General features: G+C 44.4%; 1 protein-coding gene across 2 annotated transcripts in view; it reads left to right on the top strand.

The window, feature by feature from the left end:
- The first annotated feature begins 219 nt into the window (after positions 1 to 219).
- poln (polymerase (DNA directed) nu) overlaps positions 220 to 27,557 on the top strand; it is an 82,079-nt gene continuing 54,741 nt past the window's right edge. The window contains exons 1-13 of one of the 2 annotated variants that reach the window (XM_084166022.1): positions 220 to 583; positions 3,658 to 4,518; positions 9,049 to 9,230; positions 9,353 to 9,465; positions 9,837 to 9,979; positions 10,911 to 10,979; positions 11,390 to 11,450; positions 11,631 to 11,695; positions 13,837 to 13,920; positions 14,020 to 14,115; positions 14,223 to 14,279; positions 14,422 to 14,478; positions 14,878 to 14,943. In XM_084166022.1, coding sequence (XP_084022148.1) covers positions 4,159 to 4,518; positions 9,049 to 9,230; positions 9,353 to 9,465; positions 9,837 to 9,979; positions 10,911 to 10,979; positions 11,390 to 11,450; positions 11,631 to 11,695; positions 13,837 to 13,920; positions 14,020 to 14,115; positions 14,223 to 14,279; positions 14,422 to 14,478; positions 14,878 to 14,943 — 1,353 coding nt within the window. In that variant the 5' untranslated portion in view covers positions 220 to 583; positions 3,658 to 4,158. Of the gene's footprint in view, positions 584 to 3,657; positions 4,519 to 8,512; positions 8,726 to 9,048; positions 9,231 to 9,352; positions 9,466 to 9,836; positions 9,980 to 10,910; positions 10,980 to 11,389; positions 11,451 to 11,630; positions 11,696 to 13,836; positions 13,921 to 14,019; positions 14,116 to 14,222; positions 14,280 to 14,421; positions 14,479 to 14,877; positions 14,944 to 27,557 lie in introns of those variants that run through there. The other variant, XM_084166023.1, reaches the window with a different exon arrangement.

The following is a 27,557-nucleotide window of genomic DNA, read 5'->3' as shown; positions in this document are numbered from 1 at the left end:
AGCTGATCCTGGATCTGTTGCCATGGGCAGCGCTGCTATGTCCAGCAATCTATAGGGCCCTGAGTTTTCCCCTGACCACAAGGCCTGACTAGGGAAAACTCAGAGCCCTAGTCAGCTCATATATCACAGTGCTGATGAAATAAAAAGTGTGAATCCGTTTACAGCGATTATAATGGACTTGTCTGAACACGCTGACAGAATCTGGACTGCTCATGTTTCAGTACGCAGGAAGGAAGTGTTTGTGTGTGTGTAAAAAACGGAGTCAAGAACAGTGTAGTGTAGTGACAGAATATCAGACCTGAGCTATGCTTCAGTGAGTTTAGCTGACCTCACTCAATATGCAGACGCAGGGTCTCAAATTCAAACGCAATCACAAACACATTCACTCATTCAGACACAAACACAGACAATTTTAAGCAGAGAGAAAGCATATAGATTTTTTCTTCTTCCAGAACCCTTAGCTGCAGGACATTCCATTCCGAAGCCATCTCAGGAGAGTGGGAGAGTATTCAGAGCCCCCCCTCTCCGGGGGACCCATCTGGGACAGACCCCCCTGGCTACTAATCATCACAACAACACTCAGGTATGTTACCGCTTCAGCCAGAGGACCATACTGCTTCTGTGCACATAGTAGAATGTTAAATGTCCGTAATTCAAACAACAACAAAATGGCCTCCCAAACGTCATTTGTTTTGGTAAACAGCGAGGGATGGGCCTGGAGAAATGTAAGCTTGTAATAGTTGGTATTTAGATACCGTGCAGAAAACCACTGAAACCTTTTACCCCTGTCCCTCTACCAGAAACCCCTTTAGCTGCATCCTAAATGTGACATTTTAGTCATTTAGTTGACATTCTTATCCAGAGCGACTTATAGTTAGTGCATTCATATTAAAGGAATACTTCAGGATTTTGGCAATAAGGCCCTTTATCTACTTCCTCAGAGTCAGATGAACTCGTGGATACCATTTTTATGTCTCTGTGTCCAGTATGAAGGAAGTTAGCGCAATGACTGGAAGTCTATGGGTATCTGTTAGCACTAACGCTAGTTAGCATAGGCTTGTGAAACTACCTCTAACTTCCTTCACTGCCAAAATCCTGAAGGATCCCTTTAAGATAGCTAGGTGGGACAACCAGATATCTCAGTCATAGTAAGCACATTTTTCCTCAATAAAGTAGCAATTAGCAAAGTCAGTGCTAGTAAGGGGGAAAAAGTAAAGTGCGAGTGTTAGTTCAATCAAGTATAGGCTTAACTGAATGAACAACAGAGACCAAATGCAATATGGAATTTTCTTAACTAGTTTGGGGTATGGCCTCGTCTCCGAGGGATGCTGATGACATGTAACCCTATGCTTTTATTTATTTTTTACGGGGAGGGGAGGTGCTGTGGGATTGTTTAAGATACTCTTTGAAGGGGTACGGTTTCAGATGTTTTCAGAGGATGGGCAGGGACTCTGCTGTCCTGCCTTCAGGGGGAAGCTGCTTCCACCATAGAGGTGCCAGGACAGAGAAGAGCTTGGACTGGGCTGAGCGGGAGCTGCCCTCCCGTAGGGGTCAGAGGGCTAAGAGACCAGAGGTGGCAGAACGGAGTACTCGGGTTGGGTTGTAGGGTTTGAGCATCGACTGAAGGTAGGGAGTAGCAGTTCCTCTTGCTGCTCCTTAGATAAGTACCATGGTCTTGTAGTTGATGCGAGCTTAGACTGGAAGCCAGTGGAGTGTGCGGAGGAGCGGGGTGACATGGGAGAACTTGGGAAGGTTGAACTTGGGAACTACTTTTGACCATAGCTCTATGGGTCTTGGTCAAAAGTAGTGCACTATATAGGGAATAGGGCGCCATATTGGACGCACTCTGGAGGGTGAGGGGAATAAAATAGAGAGAATTCCCCCAATGCTCATTCCCCTTCATTTCCATGGAAATGGAAGACTTCAGCAGTATTGCACCACACCACACCACCGGACAGAGAAGTGATGACTCCCTGTTGGGTACTAAAGTAAAAGGCCTGGCGATAGGGCCTTCTAGTCTATTCTCTCTGTGTGTGTGTGTGTGTGTGTGTGTCAGCGTGTGTGTGTGTCAGCGTTTGTGTGTGTCAGCGTGTCAGCAAGTAAGCGTTTCTGTTTACAAGGAAATGAGCAGAGCTCTCCCCAGAGAGCTGAATCAGTTGATGTTCTCTTGGTAGAACAGACCACACACTATTTACCTCTACAGTCCTGTATTCCCTAGAGCACTATTTACCTCTACAGTCCTGTATTCCCTAGAGCACTATTTACCTCTACAGTCCTGTATTCCCTAGAGCACTATTTACCTCTACAGACCTGTATTCCCTAGAGCACTATTTACCTCTACAGTCCTGTATTCCCTAGAGCACTATTTACCTCTACAGTCCTGTATTCCCTAGAGCACTATTTACCTCTACAGTCCTGTATTCCCTAGAGCACTATTTACCTCTACAGTCCTGTATTCCCTAGAGCACTATTTACCTCTACAGTCCTGTATTCCCTAGAGCACTATTTACCTCTACAGTCCTGTATTCCCTAGAGCACTATTTACCTCTACAGTCCTGTATTCCCTAGAGCACTATTTACCTCTACAGTCCTGTATTCCCTAGAGCACTATTTACCTCTACAGTCCTGTATTCCCTAGAGCACTATTTACCTCTACAGTCCTGTATTCCCTAGAGCACTATTTACCTCTACAGTCCTGTATTCCCTAGAGCACTATTTACCTCTACAGTCCTGTATTCCCTAGAGCACTATTTACCTCTACAGTCCTGTATTCCCTAGAGCACTATTTACCTCTACAGTCCTGTATTCCCTAGAGCACTATTTACCTCTACAATCCTGTATTCCCTAGAGCACTATTTACCTCTACAGTCCTGTATTCCCTAGAGCACTATTTACCTCTACAGTCCTGTATTCCCTAGAGCACTATTTACCTCTACAGTCGTCCTGTATTCCCTAGAGCACTATTTACCTCTACAGACCTGTATTCCCTAGAGCACTATTCAGTTCACTCACTCACACACACACACACATTGACTCGAACTCTGCACACACTTTGCATAAAAATTAAAAAGTAGAGTTGCAGAGTAGAATTGGGTAGAGAGACTTGGAGGGTTAGTTGGAGGTTAACCTGTTTTCTCTGGACTGGGAAGTCTGGACTCACTGTCTGGGACTAGCTGTGCAGTAGAGAGCACTGTCTAGGACCGACAGGTTTGCTGTGTTAACGCAAATAGACAGACACACTCTTTCTCTTACTCCTCTCTTCGGCTCTTCACCCTTTCACTTTCTCTCTTTTTCTATCTGTCTCTCTCTCTCACTCACAAACACATGTTTCACTCTCTTGCTCACAGGTGGAAGGAAATGAGAATTTAATCACCATCCTTCTGGACTTGTGCCTTCACACTTATCTCTCCATTCATCTGAAGTGCATCCCAAATGGCATCCTATTCCCTACATAGTGCACTACTTTTGACCAGAGCCCATATGGTAGTGCACTATATAGGGAATAGGGTGCCATTGACTGTAGTGGTAATAGAATCAGAGCACAGGAGAGAGTCTATTTTAAGTTGTCTTGTACAGTTGCAGAATGAATCGCTTCCTGTGAATGGAATAATGCATCTCTTGTTCTCTCTTATCTCTCTCTCTCTCTCTGTTGTGAAGGCTGGTGATGGAGGCTCCAGAGAGAGGGGGTTGAGTGTAGATCCTGTACTAACCAACCCCTCTCTTGCTGGGCATGGCAGAGCCGCAGGGCTGGGGTCCGGCCTGACCTCTATACATGCTAGTGGTGAAGAGGAGAGCAGCAGCCCTCACCCCTCTCACCCTCTCCCCTCTGCCCAACAGCCACCCCTGACACCTACCTTCTCCCTCAAAAGGAAGCATGGCGCCCCTCTGCCCAAAATCGCCCTCTTCAGGCGGCTGGTGAAATGGGAACCCCCTCGATCCTCTCAAGGGAAAGCAAGGAACTTGCAAGGGGGCCAGGAGGGGTGCAAACCCCAAACCCCAACCCCCAAACACCCAGACCTGACCCCAGCCTTTAACCTAGACCCCCGAGCCAAAACCAAGACCCTCCACAAGACTGAGGGAACCAAGGGCGTATCTCTAACCCCTAACCCCCCACATCGACCCCCAGCCAACCCAGTTAGGCCAAGACAGGGGGTCCCAATGGGGGAGAGGGGGCTTGAATCAACCAGAGACCATTCTAGTTCAGACACCCCCCAGCATAGATCCTCCAAAACCCCCAAACCACCCAAGCCGAAGCAGACCAGACCTGGGCATAACCAGGGTCAACTCACCCCAGAAACAGAACCAGAGGTGGGAAGCGGTGCCGGTGACCCCCAGGCCCAGTCCAACCAATCCAAAGCCTGTCTGACTACAGCCATGATCTCTGACCCCAGAGTAAGGGATGCTGGGAAGTTGAGTCCTGAGGAGAGAGGCAAGGTGCTGGAGGAGGCAGGGCAGGCCAGTGCGCTGGTTCTAACCATGGTGTACCAGGATGGAACCACTCAGATGGACTCAGAACAGGTGGGCAAGAGTTTTCTTTTGACCCTCCAGAAAGTCAAAGCAATGTTTCTAACCTCAGGCAATTGTTTCCTTTGATATTCAAATACAGGTCTCAGAAAAACATATAATATTTGAAAGTATTTTGAATATCTCTCAGAAAAACTAATAATATTTGAAGGTATTTGATATGTAAGTCATTTGAAAAACAACAAAATATTGATTTGATGAAGAACCAAAAACTACAACAGTTAGTTTAATTAGTCAAAATATGTATGGTCATTATCACATATAGCTTATAATTAAATACTTAATGATTGAAGAAAATAAATGAAAACATGCTAAACATGAACATTTATCGATCAAAATAATGGAAAGTAATACAAACGTAAACCAAACAGGCATTTAGCTAGATGTAGACGTTTGTTTGTGAGGGACATGGACTCATCTCAACATTAGAGTAGAACACTTTTGCATTTTCAAAATGAGACATAGGGTAGTACAATACCTATGTAACAACACTTGACATTAAGTTATTATACATACAGTACCAGTCAAAAGTTTGGACACACCTACTCATTCAAGGGTTTTTCTTAATTTTTACTATTTTCTACATTGTAGAATAATAGTGAAGACATCAAAACTATGAAATAACACATATGGAATCATGTAGTAACCAAAAAAGTGTTAAACAAATCAAAATATATTTTATATTTGAGATTCTTCAAAGTAGCCACCCTTTGCCTTGATGACGGCTTTGCACACTCTTGGCATTCTCTCAACCAGCTTCATGAGGTAGTCACCTGGAATGCATTTCAATTAACAGGTGTGCCTTGTTAAAAGTTAATTTGTGGAATTTCTTTCCTTAATGCGTTTGAGCCAATCAGTTGTGTTGTGACAAGGTAGGGGTGGTATACAGAAGATAGCCCTATTAGGTAAAAGACCAAGTCCATATTATGGCAAGAACAGCTCAAATAAGCAAAGAGATTTGACAGTCCATCATTACTTTAAGACATGAAGGTCAGTCAATCCGGAAAATTTCAAGAACTTTGAACGTTTCTTCAAGTGCAGTCGCAAAAACCATCAAGCGCTATGATGAAACTGGCTCTCATGAGGACCGCCACAGGGAAGGAAGACCCAGAGTTACCTCTGCCGCAGAGAATAAGTTAATTAGAGTTAACTGCACCTCAGATTGCAGCCCAAATAAATGCTTCACAGAGTTAATCTCAACATCAACTGTTCAGAGGAGACTGCGTGAATCAGGCCTTCATGGTCGAATTGCTGCAAAGAAACCACTACTAAAGGACACCAATTATAAGAAGAGACTTGCTTGGGCCAAGAAACACGAGCAATGGACATTAGACCGGTGGAAATCTGTCCTTTGGTCTGATGAGTCCAAATTGGAGATTTGTGGTTCCAACCACCATGTCTTTGTGAGACGCAGAGTAGGTGAACGGATGATGCCAAGAGTGTGCAAAGCTGTCATCAAGGCAAAGGGTGGCTGCTTTGAAGAATCTAAAATCTAAAATATATTTGGTTCCATATGTGTTATTTCATAGTTTTGATGTATTCACTATTATTCTACAATGTAGAAAATAGTAAAAAATAAAGAAAAACCCTTGAATGATTAGGTGTGTCCAAACTTTTGACTGGTACTGTATGTAGTAATTTTGTGATTACTACATTGTTACATAGAAATAGCTTTATAATTGCATAATAATGGAGTTATTACACAAGTGGAATAAGGAACAGTCACTATTCCTCTTGTGTACAGTAGTTACAAAACATCTCTGCTCATTGCTATGCAATTTAAATGCAATTACCAAAGTATTATGTAACATCATGCTAATAAAATGTTGCTCTAAAAGTAATTTCAGTGTTATAACACAGGCACAAGAACAGTTACATTTTACTGAGAATACTAACAGTAACTGTTAAAATATGGCTATTAAGTGTCTAAGGGGACTAAATATCCCAAAACTGCTTTCTTGAATCAGCTACAGCCAACATAAGTGGAAAATCATGTTAATTTGTATTCTGATTAAACTATCCCTTTTAAGCTGGTAAAGTGTGTGTTTGAAACAAGAAAACTCAGATGGACAAAGGTTTGAAGTTGTTTTTGCTGAGCATCCAGCTTCCTGTTTGCAAGATTAGCAAATGGCTTTGAATTACTCTGCAGTATTTTCAGGTATCATAAACTGAATTGCAGCTTTTGTCCTTATCAGTGGCATGTTGAGAGTCATACAATAGTGGCGTGTCACAACTGATTTATACTGCTCATCTGTACAAAATATAATTGGTTAATTCGTTTGACTTGATTATCTACACCTGGGGCATGTTCATGATCATTTACAGAATGTTCAGATAGTAATGTATTGTGTAGATCAAATATGATCTACTGTCAGATTGGAATAGTATAGGAAATTGTGTGTGTATCTGACAGTTCCTGATACAGCCCTGCCTTTAGTTGAAGGCATCCAAACCAATAGTTTCTGAAAAGTAATTCCTTCCTGAGATCTGTATTAAAATAGTTTTTTTTTTTCTTTCTACAAAGCATATTTAAAACTATAGTTATCCCAGGTCTGCAGCCAATTGTGTAAGACATGATATTGGTGCAGTGTATGCCTTCAGTTAGTGCTAAATACGGCTGCTAGAATCCTGACTAGAACCAAGAAATTTGATCATATTACTCCAGTGCTAGCTTCCCTACACTGGCTTCCTGTTAAGGCAAGGGCTGATTTCAAGGTTTTACTGTTAACCTATAAAGCGTTACATGGGCTTGCTCCTACCTATCTTTCCGAGTTGGTCCTGCCGTACATACCAATACGTACGCTACGGTCACAAGACGCAGGCCTCCTAATTGTCCCTAGAATTTCTAAGCAAACAGCGGGAGGCAGGGCTTTCTCCTATAGATCTCCATTTTTATGGAACAGTCTGCCTACCCATGTGAGAGACGCAGACTCGGTCTCAACCTTTAAGTCTTTACTGAAGACTTATCTCTTCAGTAGGTCATATGATTGAGTGTAGTCTGGCCCAGGAGTGTGAAGGTGAACGGAAAGGCTGGAGCAACGAACAGCCCTTGCTGTCTCTGCCAGGCCGGTTCCCCTCTCCACTGGGGTTCTCTGCCTCTAACCCTGTTGCAGGGGCTGAGTCACTGGCCTGCTGGTGCTCTTTCATGCCGTCCCTGGGAGGGGTGCGTCACTTGAGTGGGTTGAGTTACTGACGTGATCTTCCTGTCTGGGTTGGCGCCCCCCCCCCCCTTGGTTTGTGCTGTGGTGGAGACCTCTGTGGGCTATACTCGGCCTTGTCTCAGGATTGTAAGTTGGTGGTTGGGGATATCCCTCTAGTGGTGCGGGGGCTGTGCTTTGGCGGAGTGGGTGGGGTTATATCCTTCCTGTTTGGCCCTGTCCGGGGGTTTCTTCGGATGGGGCCACAGTGTCTCCGGACCGCTCCTGTCTCAGCCTCCAGTATTTATGCTGCAGTAGTTTATGTGTCGGGGGGCTGGGGTTAGTTGGTTATACCTGGAGTACTTCTCCTGTCTTATCCAGTGTCCTGTGTGAATTTAAGTATGCTCTCTCTAATTCTCTCGTTCTCTCTTTCTCTCTGAGAACCTGAGCCCTAGGACCATACGTCAGGACTACCGGGCATGATGACACCCTGCTGCCCCCAGTCCGCCTGGCCTTGCTGCTATTCCAGTTTCAACTGTTCTGCCTGCGGCTACGAAACCCCTACCTGTCCCAGACCTGCTGTTTTCAACTCTAAATGATCGGCTATGAAAAGCCAACTGAGAGACCTGAGCCCTAGGACCATACGTCGGGACTACCGGCCGTGGTGACTCCTTGCTATCCCCAGTCCGCCTGGCCTTGCTGCTATTCCAGTTTAAACTGTTCTGCCTGCGGTTATGGAACCCCTACCTGTCCCAGACCTGCTGTTTTAAACTCTAATGATCGGCTATGAAAAGCCAACTGAGATTTATTCCTGATTATTATTTGACCATGCTTGTCACTTATGAACATTTTTGAACATCTTGGCATGGTTCTGTTATAATCTCCACCCGGCACAGCCAGAAGAGGACTGGCCACCCCTCATAGCCTGGTTCCTCTCTAGGTTTCTTCCTAGGTTTTGCCTTTCTAGGGAGTTTTTCCTAGCCACCGTGCTTCTACACCTGCATTACTAGCTGTTTGGGGTTTTAGGCTGGGTTTCTGTACAGCACTTCGAGATATTAGCTGATGTAAGAAGGGCTATATAAAATAAAATTGATTGAAATTGATTGATGTAAGCCTGGAAAGCAAGGCTTTGTGTGTCCCAAATGGCACCCTAATTCCCTACGTAGTGCACTACTTTTGACCTGGGCTTATAGAGAATAGGCACTATATAGTGAATAGGGTGCCATTTTGGACACACAGTATTTATGTTGTTATGCCTACTCTCTGTGTGGCCTATAGAACCTCAGTCTGTCAGTGTGTGGGGTCCTATAGCTGCAACAAATACATAATTATGCTGGTTGGCCATATTCACTGACATAAACTGCTCTCTTGTCTATGTGTCCTGTAGAAGCTCAGTCCGTCAGTGTGTGGGGTGCTGGTGATGTTGAAAAGAGATCTGGACCAGACTGGACCAGTACCAGGACCAGAGGAGGGAGTGGCACCAGGAGACAGTCTGGTCTACCTCAGACTGGAACAGAAACCTGCATGGGCCCAGAGCCACCAAGACCACAACCTAGACCTCTTCAACAGGTAGGGTATATGTGTGGGAGGGAGGGAGGGAGGGAGGGAGGATAGGTGCACTACATAGAACAAGTCTGGGAAAAAATCCCAATGATGATTTGCGTCCCTCCCTGTGTGTGTGTGTCCTGTAGAGAGATGCTGCTGCAGATAGTGTCAGGGTCTCAACTGGTGGTGTGTTACAAGGCCAAAGACCTGCTCCGTACAGCACTGCAGCACTACAGATCAGACCTACACTGGAAACAAAGTAACTTTGATAAGGCCCTTTGATAAGGCTGTTAAGAACTCCCCCAACGGAGATCTGTTGGGGTTGTGGCTGTTTGTCTTGGCGTTCTTTTCCCCTATAAAGCCATACTCTCTCCTCCTGTTTGCTACTATATTATTTGATGGCTAGTCTAATACTGGCATATAGAATAAATGTTTTACCTGTTTAAAGAACACTGGTCTGAAATACTGTTGTAAGTATTGGACAATTAAGTCTTGTCCAAGCCAGAACGGCCCATAGGCCAGGAGCCTATCTCCTGTTTCTGTAGCGTGAAGCAGCTTGATGTACAAGTACAACCCCTGGACAGGACGCTAGTCTGTAATCCATTATTCTGTTGTGTTCATTCCCCCCAGTCTCATCTTGTCGTGTCCAGGACCCCCAGGTAGCAGCCTGGCTGTTGGACCCAGCTGACCCCTCTTCCTGCTTCACTAACCTGCTCACCAAACACTGTAGGACACCCCCCAGAACCCCAACACCTGCCCTGGGGGCAAGGAAGGTCTGTTGCACCAAACAATACAACTAGTCTCTCTAGCACACCGGTCATCAATTCTGCCATTGAAGCAGAAGAGACCACCAATCCTGGTCCTGAAGATCGATAGGGTGTGCAGGCTTTATTTCCAGCCCAGCATCAACACACCTAATTCAACTGATCTCTCATTTTTGTCCTTCATCTAGAGCCCTGCACGGGCATGAAATTTAGGCCCGAGCTCTGCCCGTGACGTTCAGGCCCTACCCAACCCGGGCCCCATTCATTCTGCCAAATTGAAGGCCCGGCCCTGCCCGAAATCAGAAATAACTTTCTCTGTTAGTATATCCATTAGCTGCTCCTCTGTCTGTCCCTCGCTCCTTGCGCGGCCCCCTCCGCTCTGCGTGTGTGAGTATCCATAGCAACGGCTCCGCTGGGCAGCCTGCTCAATGACGACGAGACGTGAAAGAGCTGTTAGTTAGCTACTTTTCGTCACTCTAAACAATATTGTTTTAATCTAATCTCTCCTGTCGAGGTTGAAGCACTTCTAACACCATGTTAGGATCTTAGTAAGATATGACTGTACAGAGACACTGTGCAGCAGAGTAAGAGCAAATGGCTCTGCCTCAAAATGGAAGTGATCAATTTAGTAATTCTTGATAATGATACCCGAGCCTGGCCCGTATCCTAGTTATTGATAAAAAACAGGCCGTATCCGGCCCTAACCTGATGTACTGTAGAGTGCCGGGGACCCGTCAGGCTCGGTTCGGGTAGCAGAGCTCTACCCTCATCCCGTGATTCATAGACTTAGCAAATTCCTGATGTGCAGTTGAGGAGTTAAATATGGTGTGTTAGTGCTAGGCTGGAACAAAAGCCTGCACATCCAGTAGCTCAATATACAGTGTTACTCTCTAATTTCTGTTTCATATATCTCATCCCCTCCCCCCTCTCTCTCTGTCAGGTGTCCCAGGTTATCTCCAGTCTGTCTCTGCTCTACAGGCTGAATGTGGAGCTACGCTCTAAACTACAAGTCAGTCCCTCCGTGAGGATCCATGAGACCATAAAACGTCTCAGCCATATGGTCCTCTTTCTTGTAATACGCACTGATACATACACACACACAGATACACACACACATGTTTTGTTCAATATCCTCGTGGGGATTTCCATTCAAAATCCTAGTTTCCCTTACCCGTAACCCAAACCTTAAACCTAACCACTAGCCCCTTACCCTAACTCTAATTGTAACCCTAAACCTAACCCCTAAGCTTAAAAAAGCCTTTGTCGTCATGGGGACATGGGAAATGTCCCCACGAGGGAGAATTTTCCTTGTTTTACTATGCTTGTTGGGACTTTTGGGGATTTTAGGTCCCCACAAGGATAGAAGAACCAACCAACCCACACAAACATCCTACCTGACTTGTCTCTCTGTGTATCCAGAGCCAGGGTCTGTGGGACCTGTACTCTAATATGGAGCTGACAATGATCCCTGTACTGGCAGGTAAGGACACCATGTTGAGAGGTCATCATGATCCTATGACCTGACCATACTGAGCTACTATAACTAGAGGTGAAAGGAGACAAGCAGGAAGGACATGAGGAATCAAGGAAATACAATTGACATTCTCTCTAGGCCTATATGTATGCTCCTATTTACATTATGCTACTCTGGTTCTCTAAGCGATGGAGAGCCACAGGATCCATGTGAACAAGGAGTCCCTAAAGACAACATCAGAGATGCTGGGGGTAAGAACTATAATTACAATACTGTAAAAGGGAGGAAACAGAGAGGGTTTAAGTAGTGTATACACACACTCAGACACACCATGATGCTTCCAGTAGGGGGATGTTTGGAGAGTGTGTCCTGTGTCTTGCTGTGCTCTATAAATAGAATAGAGAGTCTGTCTGTCTGTTTGTTTCCTTTAGGGTGGAGTGTTGCAGTAGGAATGAGCATCACTGTCTTACACACACACGCACACTCACTAACGCACGCACACACACGGATTAAAAGTTGCTGTGATAATCTAGAAGAATAATAACCAAACTTGTCTTCTGTTTCTCACGACGACGACCCACACACAAGACATGATGAGGATGCAGAGGAGAGAGGGAGGAAGGGAGAGAGAGAAGGATGGAGGGATAACAAGTTGCAAGGGAGAGAGAAGTCCTAACATAATCATATTCTGAACCGAAGTGTTTGTTTTTCAGTGTGTGTGACACCTACACAGCGTGAGCACATTAAAAGCCTAACTGAAACAGACAGTGCTTTTAAACGACTGACAGGCAGGCAAGCAGAAAGAGACAGAGGGCTGGAGAGAGAGAGAGAAGAGAGGGGCGAGGGAGAGACATACCGAAGACTGACAAGAGGGAGAAAGGGAGAAAACAGAGTGGGAGGAGGGAAACAGAATGGAGGACGAGAGGGGTGGTGAAAAGAGAGGCAGGGGCAAATAAAAAAGAGAGTAAAGATGGAGATAGAGAGAGTGACATGACGGAAGTGTTGTTTTAGATGTACATTCCCCACTGCAGGAGGAGCGTTAGGAGAATGTTCATTCAGATATCTGACAGTATATCAAATCATATTGTATTTATCACATTCGCCGAAAACAACAGGTGTGTATACCTTACCGTGAAATGCTTACTTACAAGCCCTTAACCAACAATGCAGTTTAAAGAAAAATAAGAGTTAAGAAAATATTAACCAAAGAAAGTTTAAAAAAAATTAAAGAGTAACAATAAAATAACAATAATGAGGCTATATACAGGGGGCACTGGTACCGAGTCAATGTGCGGGGGTACAGGTTAGTCCAGGTAATTGAGGTAATATGTACATAATAATAATAATAATATGCTATTTAGCTGACGCTTTTATCCAAAGCGACTTACAGTCATGCGTGCATACATTTTTTTTTTGTGTATGGGTGGTCCCGGGGATCGAACCCACTACCCTGGCGTTACAAGCGCCGTGCTCTACCAGTTGAGCTACAGAGGACCACGCATGTAGGTAGGGGTAAAGTGACCATGCATAGATAATAAACAGCGAGTAGCAGCAGCGTAAAAAAGGGGTGGGGGGTCAATGCAAATAGTCCGGGGGGCCATTTGATTAGCTGTTCAGCAGTCTTATGGTTTGGGGGTAGAAGCTGTTAAGAAGCCTTTTGGACCTAGACTTGGCGCTCCGGTACCGCTTGCCGTGCGATAGCAGAGAGAACAGTCTATGACTAGGGTGGCTGGAGTCTTTGGCAATTTTTAGGGCCTTCCTCTGACACCGCCTGGTGTAGAGGTCTTGGATGGCAATTGAGTCTTCATGGATTTGTCTGTCTGCTTCAGAATCAGTCTCTCTCTTAACATGAAAGGACAATCTCACAACAGAACATGGTGCATCTCTCTCTGAGATAAAATAACTGTGATTACCATAAGCTTTGAAACAGAGAAAGAGAACAGAGAAGCAACACACACACTATTGCACTGTGTTTGTCTGAAAGCCAGAGGGAAACCCTTAGGTGGATGTTGTTATTGTTTTGTCTGATTTCGAGAACAGAGATGAAATACATCAAACATAGAAGAACACACACATACATACACACTGGGACACACATACACACACACTGGGACACAGACAGTGAAGAGTGTGTATAGCAGTCAGATTAGGCCAGCTCTGCCCGAGGTTTAGGAGAGAGCAGTGATAAGTCCCTGTACTGACAATTATCTCCCTGTCCTCTCAGCAACCCCTCTCTCTTCCTCCCGTCTCTCCCACTCTCCCCCCCCCCCCTCTCTCCCCCCTCTCCTCTCTCTCTTTCTTCTCTCTTCCTGCTCTCTCTCTCTTCCTCCCCTCTCTCCCCCCTCCCCCCTCTCTCTCTCCCCACTCCCCTCTCTCCCCCTCTCTCTGTCAGACTAAGATGAAGCAGCTTGAGCACCAGGCCCACCAGGCAGCAGGCCAGATGTTTCTAGTGTCCAGCAGCACCCAGCTCAGGACGGTCAGTGTGTGTGTGTGTGTATAGGTGTGTGTGTGTATAGGTGTGTGTCTGTGTGTGCAAAGGTGTGTGTGTGCTGTCCTAATCCTGCTCTCTCTACAGGTTCTGTTTGAGAAGCTGCGTCTGCAGGAGCGCTGTGAAAACAAGAAGCTCCCCAAGACCCTCAACAAACAACAGCAGTCTACATCCGAGGCTGTGGTGAGAGACACACACACACACAAACTGATACAAACACACACACACACACACACTCGCATTGCCCTTCAGTAGTATGAAGTAGTAACGCCTCTCTTCTCTGTGTGTAGTTGTTGCAGCTCCAGGACCTGCACCCTCTGCCGAAGATCATTCTGGAATACAGACAGGTCAGTGATGAACACAGTATGTTTGACTGATTGATTGATCGATTGATTCATTGGTATCTGCTCACACAGCATTACTACAGTACTATATGACTATAATAACAACAACATGTGTGTTGTTATTTTTACCCCCCCCTCCCCCCAGGTTCATAAGATCAAGTCCACCTTCATCGATGGGATTCTGTCTTGCATGATGAGCAAGGTGAGCACACACCCTCAGGCTGAGACTAAAGCATCTCTAAAGGAGCTGGTCTTCTGCACTCCTACTCTGACAAGCTTTGTGAATAGGGGCCCAGGAGTAAAAACATTTAAATAGAGGAACCTTTCTATCTAATCTCCTTCATTCCCTAGAACAAACACTAGAGGGCAGTACTAGTTAATTGTCTTTTGAAGCTCTAGTTTATTGCAAATGCTCTGTAAGGAAATGTAGCTTTGAGTCTGTCCTCTGGCATTTCCTAATGACCTGTACAAAAATGTTGATGTTTGGTTGCTTGTCATGCTAAACTGCTCTCTTTCTTCCTCTCTCACTTCTCTCTCTCTCTCTCTTTATCTCCTCCCTCTCTTTCGTTGCTCTCTCTCTGTCTCGCTCTCTCGCTCTCAGAACTTCATCTCGTCCACATGGTACCAGACCAGTGCAGTGACTGGAAGAATCTCTGCCAAACACCCAGTGAGTCCCTCATCCTCCCTCCCTCCATCTCAGGGTTACTCCTCCTTTCAACCCATCCCTCTCCTCCCTTTACCTCTCAGCAATGTCCTTGCCTTAATTTCAACACTGAGGCTCTCTCACTCTCTATCGCTCTCTCTCTCGTTCTCACTCGCTCTCTCTCTCTTTCTCACTCTCCCCTCCCTCTCTCTCTCTCTCTCTCTCTCTCATACACACACATACACAGACTCTAATGTCTGGTGTATTGTTGCTGAGAAAAGCTTCTCTCTCCTGTTTGAACCTTTCACTCAGGTTTTATTTTAGTCACAGAAGAGAGAGAACTGTCTTTGTAAGAGTACTGTGGTGCGTTCATGTGTGTTCGTAGGCTGAGGTTGTGATAGGCTCCATGTACTAGAGGGGCTCTTGCGCGCGCGCACACACACACACACACTCGAGTGGCGCAGCGGTCTAAGGCACTGCATCTCAGTGCTAGAGGCGTCACTTCAGACCCTTGTTCGATTCCAGGCTGTATCACAATCCGGCCGTGATTGAGAGTCCCATAGGGCGGCGCACAATTGGCCCAGCGTCGTCTGGGTTTGGCCGGGGTAGGCCGTCATTGTAAATAAGAATTTGTTCTTAACTGACTTTCCTAGTTAAATAAAGGTTAAATCAAAAATAAATAAACACACACACACTAGTGAGTCGGGGTGATGGAGTGAGTGAGTGCAGAGAAATACCACTGCTGAAATATTAATACACACACACACACACACACACACACACACACACACACACACACACACACACACACACACACATACATACAGTACCAGTCAAAAGTTTGGACACACCTAATCATTCCAGGGTTTTTCTTTATTGTTACTATTTTCTAATAATGAAGACAATAAAACTATGAAATAACACACAGAATCATGTAGTAACCAAAAAAGTGTTAAGCAAATCAAAATATATTGTATATTTGAGATTCTTCAAAGTAGCCACTCTTTGCCTTGATGACAACTTTGCACACTCTTGGCATTCTCTCAACCAGCTTCATGAGGTAGTCACCTGGAATGCATTTCAATTAAAAGGTGTGCCTTGTTAAAAGTTACTTTGTGGAATTTCTTTCCTTCTTAATGCGTTTGAGCCAATCAGTTGTGTTGTGACAAGGTAGGGGTGGTATACAGACGATAGCCCCATTTGGTAAAAGACCAAGTCCATATTATGGCAAGAACAGCTCAAATAAGCAAAGAGAAACGACAGTCTATCATTACTTTAAGACATGAAGGTCAGTCAATCCGGAACATTTCAAGAACTTTGAAAGTTTCTTCAAGTGCAGTCGCAAAAACCATCAAGCGCTATGATGAAACTGGCTCTCATGAGGACCGCCACAGGAAAGGAAGACCCAGAGTTACCTCTGCTGCAGAGGATAAGTTCATTAGAGTTACCAGCCTCAGAAATTGCAGCCCAAATAAATGCTTCACAGAGTTCAAGTAACAGACACATCTCAACATCAACTGTTCAGAGGAGACTGCGTGAATCAGGCCTTCATAGTCGAATTGCTGCAAGGAAACCACTACTAAAGGACACCAGTAAGAAGAAGAGACTTGTTTGGGCCAAGAAACACGAGCAATGGACATTAGACCAGTGGAAATCTGTCCTTTGGTCTGATGAGTCCAAATTTGAGATTTTTGGTTCCAACCGCCGTGTCTTTGTGAGATGCAGAGTAGGTGAACCGATTATCTCTGCATGTGTGGTTCCCACCGTGACGCATGGAGGAGTAGGGGTGTTGGTGTGGGGGTGCTTTGCTGGTGACACTGTCAGTGATTTATTTAGAATTCAAAGCACACTTAACCAGCATGGCTACCACAGCATTCTGCAGCAATACGCCATTCCATTTGGTTTGCGCTTAGTGGGACATTTGTTTTTCAACAGGACAATGACCCAACACACCTCCAGGCTGTGTAAGGGCTATTTGACCAAGATGGAGAGTGATGGAGTGCTGCATCAGATGACCTGGCCTCCACAATCACCCGACCTCAACTCAATTGAGATGGTTTGCGATGAGTTGGACCGCAGAGTGAAGGAAAAGCAGCCAACAAGTGCTCAGCATATGTGGGAACTCCTTCAAGACTGTTGGAAAAGCATTCCTCATGAAGCTGGTTGAGAGAATACTAACAGTGTGCAAAGCTGTCATCAAGGCAACAGGTGGCTACTTTGAAGAATCTCAAATATAAAATATATTTAGATTTGTTTAACACTTTTTTGCTTACTACATGATTCCATATGTGTAATTTCATAGTTTTGATGTCTTCACTATTATTCTACAATGTGGAAAATAGTAAAAATAAAGAAAAATCGTTGAATGAATAGGTGTGTCCAAACTTTTGACTGGTACTGTACATACATACATACATACATACTGGAGCACAGACAACAACAACCAACAGAAGTTTCTCACACTGATTCTCATGATCACACACACACACACAGCAGGGCTTCCATTAGGAAAATGTGGTGACAGACATTTGACCGGCAGCATTTTAATTTACCGGACATTTGAGAAATTTACCGGACCCGTATGCATTGGTGGCGTAACCTGATTTGGGCGTCCACCCACAGTGCTCAGAAAGATAGAAATCACATTTTGATTATGGTAATTCATATGAACAGAACATACGAGTCGAGGATGCAACGATGTGCGGCCCTTCTTACCGTGTTCTGATGCTCACTTTGAAGATGTTAGAATAACTGTCCACATTGACTTTTCCTCAGCCAACAAGACGAGTAATGAACAGCAAAATCACTAGCTTATGTCAATCTACTATCCCCCATAGTAGAACAGTTTACCTAGGCCTATTCTATTGGTCAGCTTGTTGAGAAAGAAATAGCCTATTCCAAACAGACTCTGGGACAGTTGTGGGACGATAGATCCTAAATTCATACAACCAGTAGGCCTAGGCTACATAAAAATTAAAAGAAACTGTTAAAAAGCAATGAGTCTGATGCAACAGATCAGAATGTTTAGCTTAAAATGTTGATAAACTAATATTTCTTCACATTATAAGTGCAATTAGCGGGGAAATACATTGTCAAAAGCAAGCCACACATGCAAGCGGTTTCATATGACAAATATAAAAATATCTGTTAGAAATTTAGAAAGAGGGGAGATCTAAAGATGCATCAATTAGCATGGGGTTGCTAATATGATAAGGATTGTGCCTTTGGCTACTGGACAATGAAATAAAGTTTATATAAAATAATTGCCTCCACGGATATGGTCAGATTTTGGCTAGGCAACTTTGAAGCAAGGTAAGACATGCCTCATAATATGTAGTAAAATGTTCAGGTTTCAAACAATTAAAGTATATGTTTTTAAAATGAATACTGCTTCCAGCTCATTGCAAAGTGGTGTGTGACGCGCTGATGAAGCCTGCCTTCCGATGCATTTTCTGTTTGAGATGCTGTAGCAGCAGCTGTCGCCATGTCTGACAGATTTTCTGCTCAAAGGCTCTGTATCTGTATGCTGTATGTGTGTGATAAATAATATACATAGCGAATATACTGTACACACGCGCCAATTTAATTCCACTAAATTAAGCAAATAAACCTATAGACCAATAAGCATGAACAGTCAAATGTATTTCCATGGACTGGTATTTCCATCAATGAGTAGTCTAAAAATATTATTTCACAATGGGATTTTTTCTTCTTCTCCCGGACAATTGGCCAGCGGCAATTTTATTTATTGGCTTTTCAATTATTTTTATCTGCCAAAAGCTGTCTGTTACCAGCTAACGGAAACCCTGAAACATGCACACTGGAGCACAGACAACAATAACCAACACAAGTTTCTCGCACTGATTCTCATGTTCTCAAACACACTATTTCTGTTGCACCGTGAAGGTGTCAGTGGAGTGTATCCTTATTATTATTATTATTATTATTATTATTATTATTATTATTATTATTATATTACTCTCTTTCATCTCTTGTTCCTGTATGTCTCCTGACCTCATCTGCTTCTCTCTCTCTCTCTCTCTCTCTCTCTCTCTCTCTCTCTCTCCCACCTCTTTTTCTGTGGGTCGATAGCTCATCCCTACCGTCAGGGTCCAGCGACCCTGTCACCAAGCCCCCAGACTTCCATACACACACACCTCACTTACATATTACACACACATCACACACACTTTCGGTTTCTCACACACACACTCACTCAACTTTTCTAATCTCAAGTAATGATCTCTGCTCGCTTTCCATTGATCACTGCATGTCCCTTGTCTCACTGATGTAATGGGCTGTCGGACATTCAACCAGCTCCTGCTAGTTGCACTGGAGTATTTAGACTATCTAGCTACCTTAAGTCTATCTCAGGGGTTGGTACTACAGGAACAAATAACTATGGCCCTGAGAGTAGACTATAGCGGATCTTTATGGTCCTTTTAGAAATGCTGCCATAAATAGACAATGGATTTGCTGGACTTGCTGTTAAAAGCAGAATGAGTTCAGAGCAAATCTATACTTTGACTCAATACGATGAATGGTTTATTCTACAATTTTCTGTGGAGTGCAGAAATTGGAATTCAGTGCAGAAAGCTGTTCTGCTTTGGTTCCCTGCTGTTTTGGATAGGGGGAAGAGGAGAGGAGGGGTAGTGCTGGCATTTGCTCTCTCCTTCTATACTGTATCTGATAACCACTGGGATTTGCATGCACACACACACACACATATATGCACACACACAGACAGACACACAGTGACCATTGGTACATATCCCAACCAGAAGCCATGGATTACAGGCAACATCCACACTGAGCTGAAGGCTAGAGCTGCCGCTGTCAAGGAGCGGGAGACTAATCCGGACGCTTATAAGAAATCCCGCTATGACTACCGTCGAGCCATCAAACAGGCAAAGCGTCAATACAGGACTAAGATCAAGCCTACTACGCCGGTTCTGACGTTTGTCGGATGTGGCAGGGCTTGCAAACTATCATGGATTACAACGAGAAACCCAGCCGCGAGCTGCCCAGTGACACAAGCCTACCAGATGAGCTAAATGCCTTCTATGCTTGTTTCGAGGCAAGCAACACTGAACCATGCATGAGAGCACCAGCTGCTCCGGACGACTGTGTGATCATGCTCTCCGTAGCAAATGTGGGTAAGACCTTTAAACAGGTTGACATTCACAAGGCCGCAGGGCCAGATGGATTACAAGGATGCGTACTCAGAGCATGCGCTGACCAGCTGGCAAGTGTCATCACTGATATTTTCAACCTCTATCTGGCCTAGTCTGTAATACCTACAATTGAAGTCGGAAGTTTACATACACCTTAGCCAAATACATTTAAACTCAGTTTTTCACAATTCTTGACATATAATCCTAGTAAAAAGTCCCTGTCTTAAGTCAGTTAGGATCACCACTTTATTTTAAGAATGTGAAATGTCAGAATAATAGTAGAGAGAATGATTTATTTCAGCTTTTATTTATTTCATCACATTCCCAGTGGGTCAGAAGTTTACATACACTCAATTAGTATTTGGTAGCATTGCCTTTAAATTGTTTAACTTGGGTCAAATGTTTCGGGTAGCCTTCCACAAGCTTCCCACAATAAGTTGGGTGAATTTTGGCCCATTCCTCCTGACAGAGCTGGTGTGAGGTTTGTAGGCCTCCTTGCATGCTTTTTCAGTTCTGCCCACAAATTGAATATAGGATTGAGGCAGGGCTTTGTGATGGCCACTCCAATACCTTGACTTTGTTGTCCTTAAGCCATTTTGCCACAACTTTGGAAGTATGCTTGGGGTCATTGTCCATTTGGAAGACCCATTTGCGACCAAGCTTTAACTTCCTGACTGATGTCTTGAGATGCTGCTTCAATATATCCACATAAGGGCGGCAGGTAGCTTAGTGGTTAAGAGCGTTGTGCCAGTAACCGAAAGGTCGCTGGTTCTAATCCCCGAGCCGACTAGGTGAAAAATCTGTCGATGTGCCCTTGAGCAAGGCACTTAACCCTAATTGCTCCTGTAAGTCGCTCTGGATAAGAGCGTCTGCTAAATGACCAATTATTTATTTATTTATTTATTTTATTTATAATTTTCCTTCCTCATGATGCCATTTATTTTGTGAAGTGCACCAGTCCCTCCTGCAGCAAAGCACCCCCACAGCATGATGCTGCCACCCCCGTGCTTCACGTTGGGATGGTGTTCTTCGGCTTGCAAGCAACCCCCTTTTTCCTCCAAACATAACGATGGTCATTATGGCCAAACAGTTCTATTTTTGTTTCATCCGACCAGAAGACATTTCTCCAAAAAGTACAATCTTTGTCCCCATGTGCAGTTGCAAACCGTAGTCTGGCTTTTTTATGGTGGTTTTGGAGCAGTGGCTCCTTCCTTGCTGAGCGGCCTTTCAAGTTATGTCGATATAGGACTCGTTTTACTGTGCATATAATACTTTTGTACCTGTTTCCTCCAGCATCTTCACAAGGTCCTTTGCTGTTGTTCTGGGATTGATTTGCACTTTTTGCACCAAAGTACGCTCATCTCTAGGAGACAGAACGTGTCTCCTTCCTGAGCAGTATGACGGCTGCGTGGTCCCATGGTGTTTATACTTGCGTACTATTGTTTGTACAGATGAACGTGGTACCTTCAGGCGTTTGGAAATTGCTCCCAAGGATTAACCAGATTTGTGGAGGTCTACAACTTTAATTCTGAGGTCTTGGTAGATTTATTTTGATTTCCCCATGATGTCAAGCAAAGATGCACTGAGTTTGAAGGTAGGCCTTGAAATACATCCACAGGTACACCTCCAATTGACTCAAATGATGTCAATTAGCCTATCAGAAGCTTCTAAAGCCATGACATCATTTTCTGGAATTTTCCAAGCTGTTTAAAGGCACAGTCAACTTACTTTATGTAAACTTCTGACCCACTGGAATTGTGATATAGTGAATTATACAGTGGGGAAAAATAGTATTTAGTCAGCCACCAATTGTGCAAGTTCTCCCACTTAAAAAGATGAGAGAGGCCTGTAATTTTCATGATAGGTACACGTCAACTATGACAGACAAAATTAGAAAAAAAAATCCAGAAAATCACATTGTAGGATTTTTTATGAATAGATTTGCAAATTATGGTGGAAAATAAGTATTTGGTCAATAACAAAAGTTTCTCAATACTTTGTTATATACCCTTTGTTGGCAATGACACAGGTCAAACGTTTTTTGTAAGTCTTCACAAGGTTTTCACACACTGTTGCTGGTATTTTGGCCCATTCCTCCATGCAGATCTCCTCTAGAGCAGTGATGTTTTGGGGCTGTCGCTGGGCAACACAGACTTTCAACTCCCTCCAAAGATTTTCTATGGGGTTGAGATCTGGAGACTGGCTAGGCCACTCCAGGACCTTGAAATGCTTCTTACGAAGCCACTCCTTCGTTGCCCGGGCGGTGTGTTTGGGATCATTGTCATGCTGAAAGACCCAGCCACGTTTCATCTTCAATGCCCTTGCTGATGGAAGGAGGTTTTCACTCAAAATCTCACGATACATGGCCCCATACATTATTTCCTTTACACAGATCAGTCGTCCTGGTCCCTTTGCAGAAAAACAGCCCCAAAGCATGATGTTTCCACCCCCATGCTTCACAGTAGGTATGGTGTTCTTTGGATGCAACTCAGCATTCTTTGTCCTCCAAACACGACGAGTTGAGTTTTTACCAAAAAGTTCTATTTTGGTTTCATCTGACCATATGACATTCTCCCAATCCTCTTCTGGATCATCCAAATGCACTCTAGCAAACTTCAGACGGGCCTGGACATGTACTGGCTTAAGCAGGGGGACACGTCTCGCACTGCAGGATTTGAGTCCCTGGCGGCGTAGTGTGTTACTGATGGTAGGCTTTGTTACTTTGGTCCCAGCACTCTGCAGGTCATTCACTAGGTCCCCCCGTTTGGTTCTGGGATTTTTGCTCACCATTCTTGTGATCATTTTGACCCCACGGGGTGAGATCTTGCGTGGAGCCCCAGATCGAGGGAGATTATCAGTGGTCTTATATGTCTTCCATTTCCTAATAATTGCTCCCACAGTTGATTTCTTCAAACCAAGCTGCTTACCTATTGCAGATTCAGTCTTCCCAGCCTGGTGCAGGTCTACAATTTTGTTTCTGGTGTCCTTTGACAGCTCTTTGGTCTTGGCCATAGTGGAGTTTGGAGTGTGACTGTTTGAGGTTGTGGACAGGTGTCTTTTATACTGATAACAAGTTCAAACAGGTGCCATTAATACAGGTAACAAGTGGAGGACAGAGGAGCCTCTTAAAGAAGAAGTTACAGGTCTGTGAGAGCCAGAAATCTTGTTTGTTTGTAGGTGACCAAATACTTATTTTCCACCATAATTTGCAAATTAATTAATTAAAAATCCTACAATGTGTCTTTCTGGATTTTTTTCCCACAATTTGTCTGTCATAGTTGACGTGTACCTATGATGAAAATTACAGGCCTCTCTCATCTTTTTAAGTGGGAGAACTTGCACAATTGGTGGCTGACTAAATACTTTTTTTCCCCACTGTAAGTGAAATAATCTGTCTGCAAACAATTATTGGAAAAATGACTTGTGTCATGCACAAAGTAATGTCCTATCTGACTTGCCAAAACTATAGTTTGTTAACAAGAAATGTGTGGAGTGGTTGAAAAACGAGTTTTAATGACTCCAACCTAAGTGTATGTAAACATCCGACTTCAACTGTACGTTTCAAGCAGACCACCATAGCCCCTGTACCCAAGAACGCCAAGGTAACCTGTCTAAATGACTATCGCCTCGTAGCACTCACATCTGTAGCCATGACATGCTTTGAAAGGCTGGTCAAGGCTTACATCAACACCATCATTCCAGATACCCTGGACCCACTCCAATTCGCATACCGCCCCAACAGATCCACAGATGACGCAATCTCTATTGCACTCCACAGTGCCCTCTCCCACCTGGACAAGAGGAACACCTATGTGAGAATGCTGTTCATTGACTACAGCTCAGCGTTCAACACCATAGTGCCCTCCAAGCTCATCACTAAACTAAGGACCCTGGGACTGAACGGGCTGCCCGCAGGTGGTGAGGATAGGCAACAACACATCCGCCACGCTGACCCACAACACAGGTGCCCCTCAGGGGTGCGTGCTTAGTCCCCTTCTGTACTTCCTGTTCACCAACGACTGTATGGCCGCACACAACTCCAACACCATCATTAAGTTTGCTGACAACATGACGGTGGTAGGCCTGATCCCCGACGATGATAAAACAGCCTATTGGGAGGAGGTCAGAGACCTGGCAGTGTGGTGCCAGGACAATAACCTCTCCCTCAACGTGAGCAAGACAAAGGAGCTAATCGTGGACTACAGGAAACAGAGGGCCGTGCACACCCCCATTCACATCAACGGGACTGTAGTGGAGCGGGTTGAGAGCTTCAAGTTCCTCGGTGTCCACATCACTAAGGACCTATCATGGTCCAAACACACCAACACAGTCGTGAAGAGTGCATGACAACGCCTCTTCCTCCTCAGGAGGCTGAAAAGATTTGGCATCGGCCCTCAGATCCTCAAAAAAAGTTATACAGCTGCACCATTGAAAACATCTTGACTGGCTTCATCACTGCTTGGTATGGCAACTGCTTGGCATCTGACCTCAAGGTGGTACGGAGGGTATTTATTAATACTTTGATTATAACGTGTTATTATTTTGCTATTATTTCTCTATTTTCTTTCTCTCTGCATTTCACTGTTAGTCTACACCTGCTGTTGACGAATAACACTATTTTATTTGACACATACACATGCACTGATCCGCTTTACCTCATACACACAACCACATATTCAAATGAGGCATACTGCAGAGCGATACGCTTTCATCTGAGAGGAGTTCATTTGAGGTATCTGCAATCTGCAATAACAAAAGCCTGCCTGAAATAAAACGGAACAACTATAAACGCACAGAGTTTGAAAACACGGAAAGCATCGACCAAGCCGTTTGCAAGGAGACAAAACAAAGGGATTCTTCTCTTTCTGACGGCTTTATCTTGCTCCAAAAATATGTGCAACCTGTCCCAGCCTTTCTCACTCACACAGAAGCAGACAGCTGACACACACCCTCGATCTCGATCTCTATCTCTCTCTCTCTCCTCTCTTTCTCTTTCTTTCTTTCGTTCTCTGTGTCTCCCCCCCACACACACACACAGACACACACACCCAAAAGCAGTTGGTACACACACACACACACACACACACACACACACACACACACACACACACACACTGACATGGATGCCCTTGACAGTAAAACCAAAGAATGCAAATGAGATCAAGCTTCTTCTCTCCTCTTTATTTCTCCTCTGTCTCTTTCTTTTATCTCTCGTTTGAAACAGCGGGGTACACAAAGCATTCAGATTTCCGGGCCTCTCTTCTCTGCAGCATTTTCCTCCCTCTCTTTCTTTCTTTCTTTCTCTCTCTCTTTCAGTCTCTCCCTCCATCCCCTCCTTCACTTTCTTTCTCTCCCCCTCTCTATCTCTGTCTCTCTCTCTCTCTCTCTCCCTCCATCCTCTCTTTCTCTCTCTCTTCTGAGTTTTAAGCCAAAGCTTTGAATCAGGTTCACTTCTGGCCCTTTTATGTTTATGATGACATTCACACACACTTGAATATGATTTTAAAACACACACACACAAACACACACACACACACTGCTCAGTGTACTGTGTTTGCATTGTTTGTATTGCGTTTAAGATGCTGAAATTAGATATGCCTCCCTACACTCTTCTACAGCGTTTCTGTGCACCAGTATTTTTATGAATGTTTAAAATTTCAGACACTAAAACAGACTCTTATTTCATTCAGTGTGCTGTCTCAGGGTGGCTATGTCCCAAACGGCACCCTATTCCATAGCTGCGGGAAGTAGGGGCACTGAGAAATCAGTGAAAAATCAGAATAATAAAATAAAAAAATATATAATTTATATCTGTGTTTTTTGTGGTCTTTTTTCACAAAAGTAGTGCACTGGGCCTTTACTAGTCTTGTATTAGCGGACCGATATAGTCGTCATAGTGCACTATGAAGGGAATAGGATGCCATTTTGGACGCAGACAGTGAGTTAAGCTCTAACTGGGGGCTGAACTCAGTACAGTGTTACTGGATGGCTCATGCTCTCTGCTGACTTTGTCCTGCCCTACACACACACACTTCCTCTTTCTCTGCCCCTCAGCCTGTGTATTTGTGTGTGGGTTAAAGATGAGAGCAGCACAAGGGACCCCATTCATGACTGTGTAATTTTAAAAAGGCAGCAGTCTTGCACTTTGCTACCTGGGGCAGGAGAGAGGAGCAGCAGTCAGGGACATAGACTACTAATGACAGAGGTGCAGGGTGGTAGTCCCTTCAGTATGGGATCTCTGTGACGGAACCGTTTTATGTAAGATTGAGTTTGGATTGTGTATGTGTTGGAGGAAGCTGTGTGTTTGGGGAGGGTGTATGTGTGTGTGTGCGTGTGCACGCATGTATGTTTGTGTGTGCTTTTCTCCTGTGATGACTCATTACGTTGGTGCAGTGTGATTAAATCACTGCACACCAGCACAGCATCCCCATCTGTTTAACATGGGGGTCCACTGGGACCATTCTCTCTTTCTCTTTCTTTCTCCCTCTCCCCACCCTTTCTCCTTTGCTCTCTCTCTCTCTCTCTCTCTCTCTCTCTCTCTCTCTCTCTCTCTCTCTCTCTCTCTCTCTCTCTCTCTCTCTCTCTCTCCTCACCCCATCCTTTCTCCTCACTCTGTCACTCCCCAACCTCCTCCTCTTAGAGCACTGTTTATCAGTCTCATCTGCTGTAAGAATAAACTGCATACAATAGAAGCATCTCAGATGCGGTGTGTGTGTTAGTGAGGAGGGTGCTCCTGTCTGAAACCCCAGAAGAAGGGGAAGACAGCGCCTCAGCACAGCTCATTTGTGTTGCTTAGCTGTACATCAGTGTCATCCACCCAAACACACACTATCTCAATCTGTCTTTCTCTTTCACACCCACGCGCACACTGCGCTCGCACACACACACACACACACTCACTCTCTTTTAACACACATGCGTTGTGCGCAGTGCACACACTGCACACACACACACACCGAACACAGCAGTAGCTGCTAGAACCATGTGGTATATACAGTTGAAGTCGGAAGTTTACATACACTTAGGTTGGAGTCATTAAAACTTGTTTTTCAACCACTCCACAAATTTCTTGTTAACAAACTATAGTTTTGGCAAGTCGGTTAGGACATCTAATTTGTGCATGACACAAGTAATTTTTCCAACAATTGTTTACAGAGATTATTTCACTTATAATTCACTGTATCACAATTCCAGTGGGTCAGAAGAACTTTGTTTAAAAGGCAAAGTTGACTGTGCCTTTTAAACAGCTTGAAAATTCCAGAAAATTATGTAATGGTTTTAGAAGCTTCTGATAGGCTAATTGACATCATTTGAGTCAATTGGAGGGGTACCTGTGGATGTATTTCAAGGCCTACCTTCAAACTCAGTGCCTCTTTGCTTGACATCATGGGAAAATCAAAAGAAATCAGCCAAGACCTCAGGAAAAAAATTGTAGACCTCCACAAGTCTGGTTCATCCTTGGGA

This window comes from Coregonus lavaretus, assembly GCF_964263955.1.
Source record: "Coregonus lavaretus genome assembly, chromosome: 7".
In the NCBI taxonomy this organism is placed as follows: Eukaryota; Metazoa; Chordata; class Actinopteri; order Salmoniformes; family Salmonidae; genus Coregonus; species Coregonus lavaretus.
This window is presented reverse-complemented; position numbering and strand designations above follow the sequence as displayed.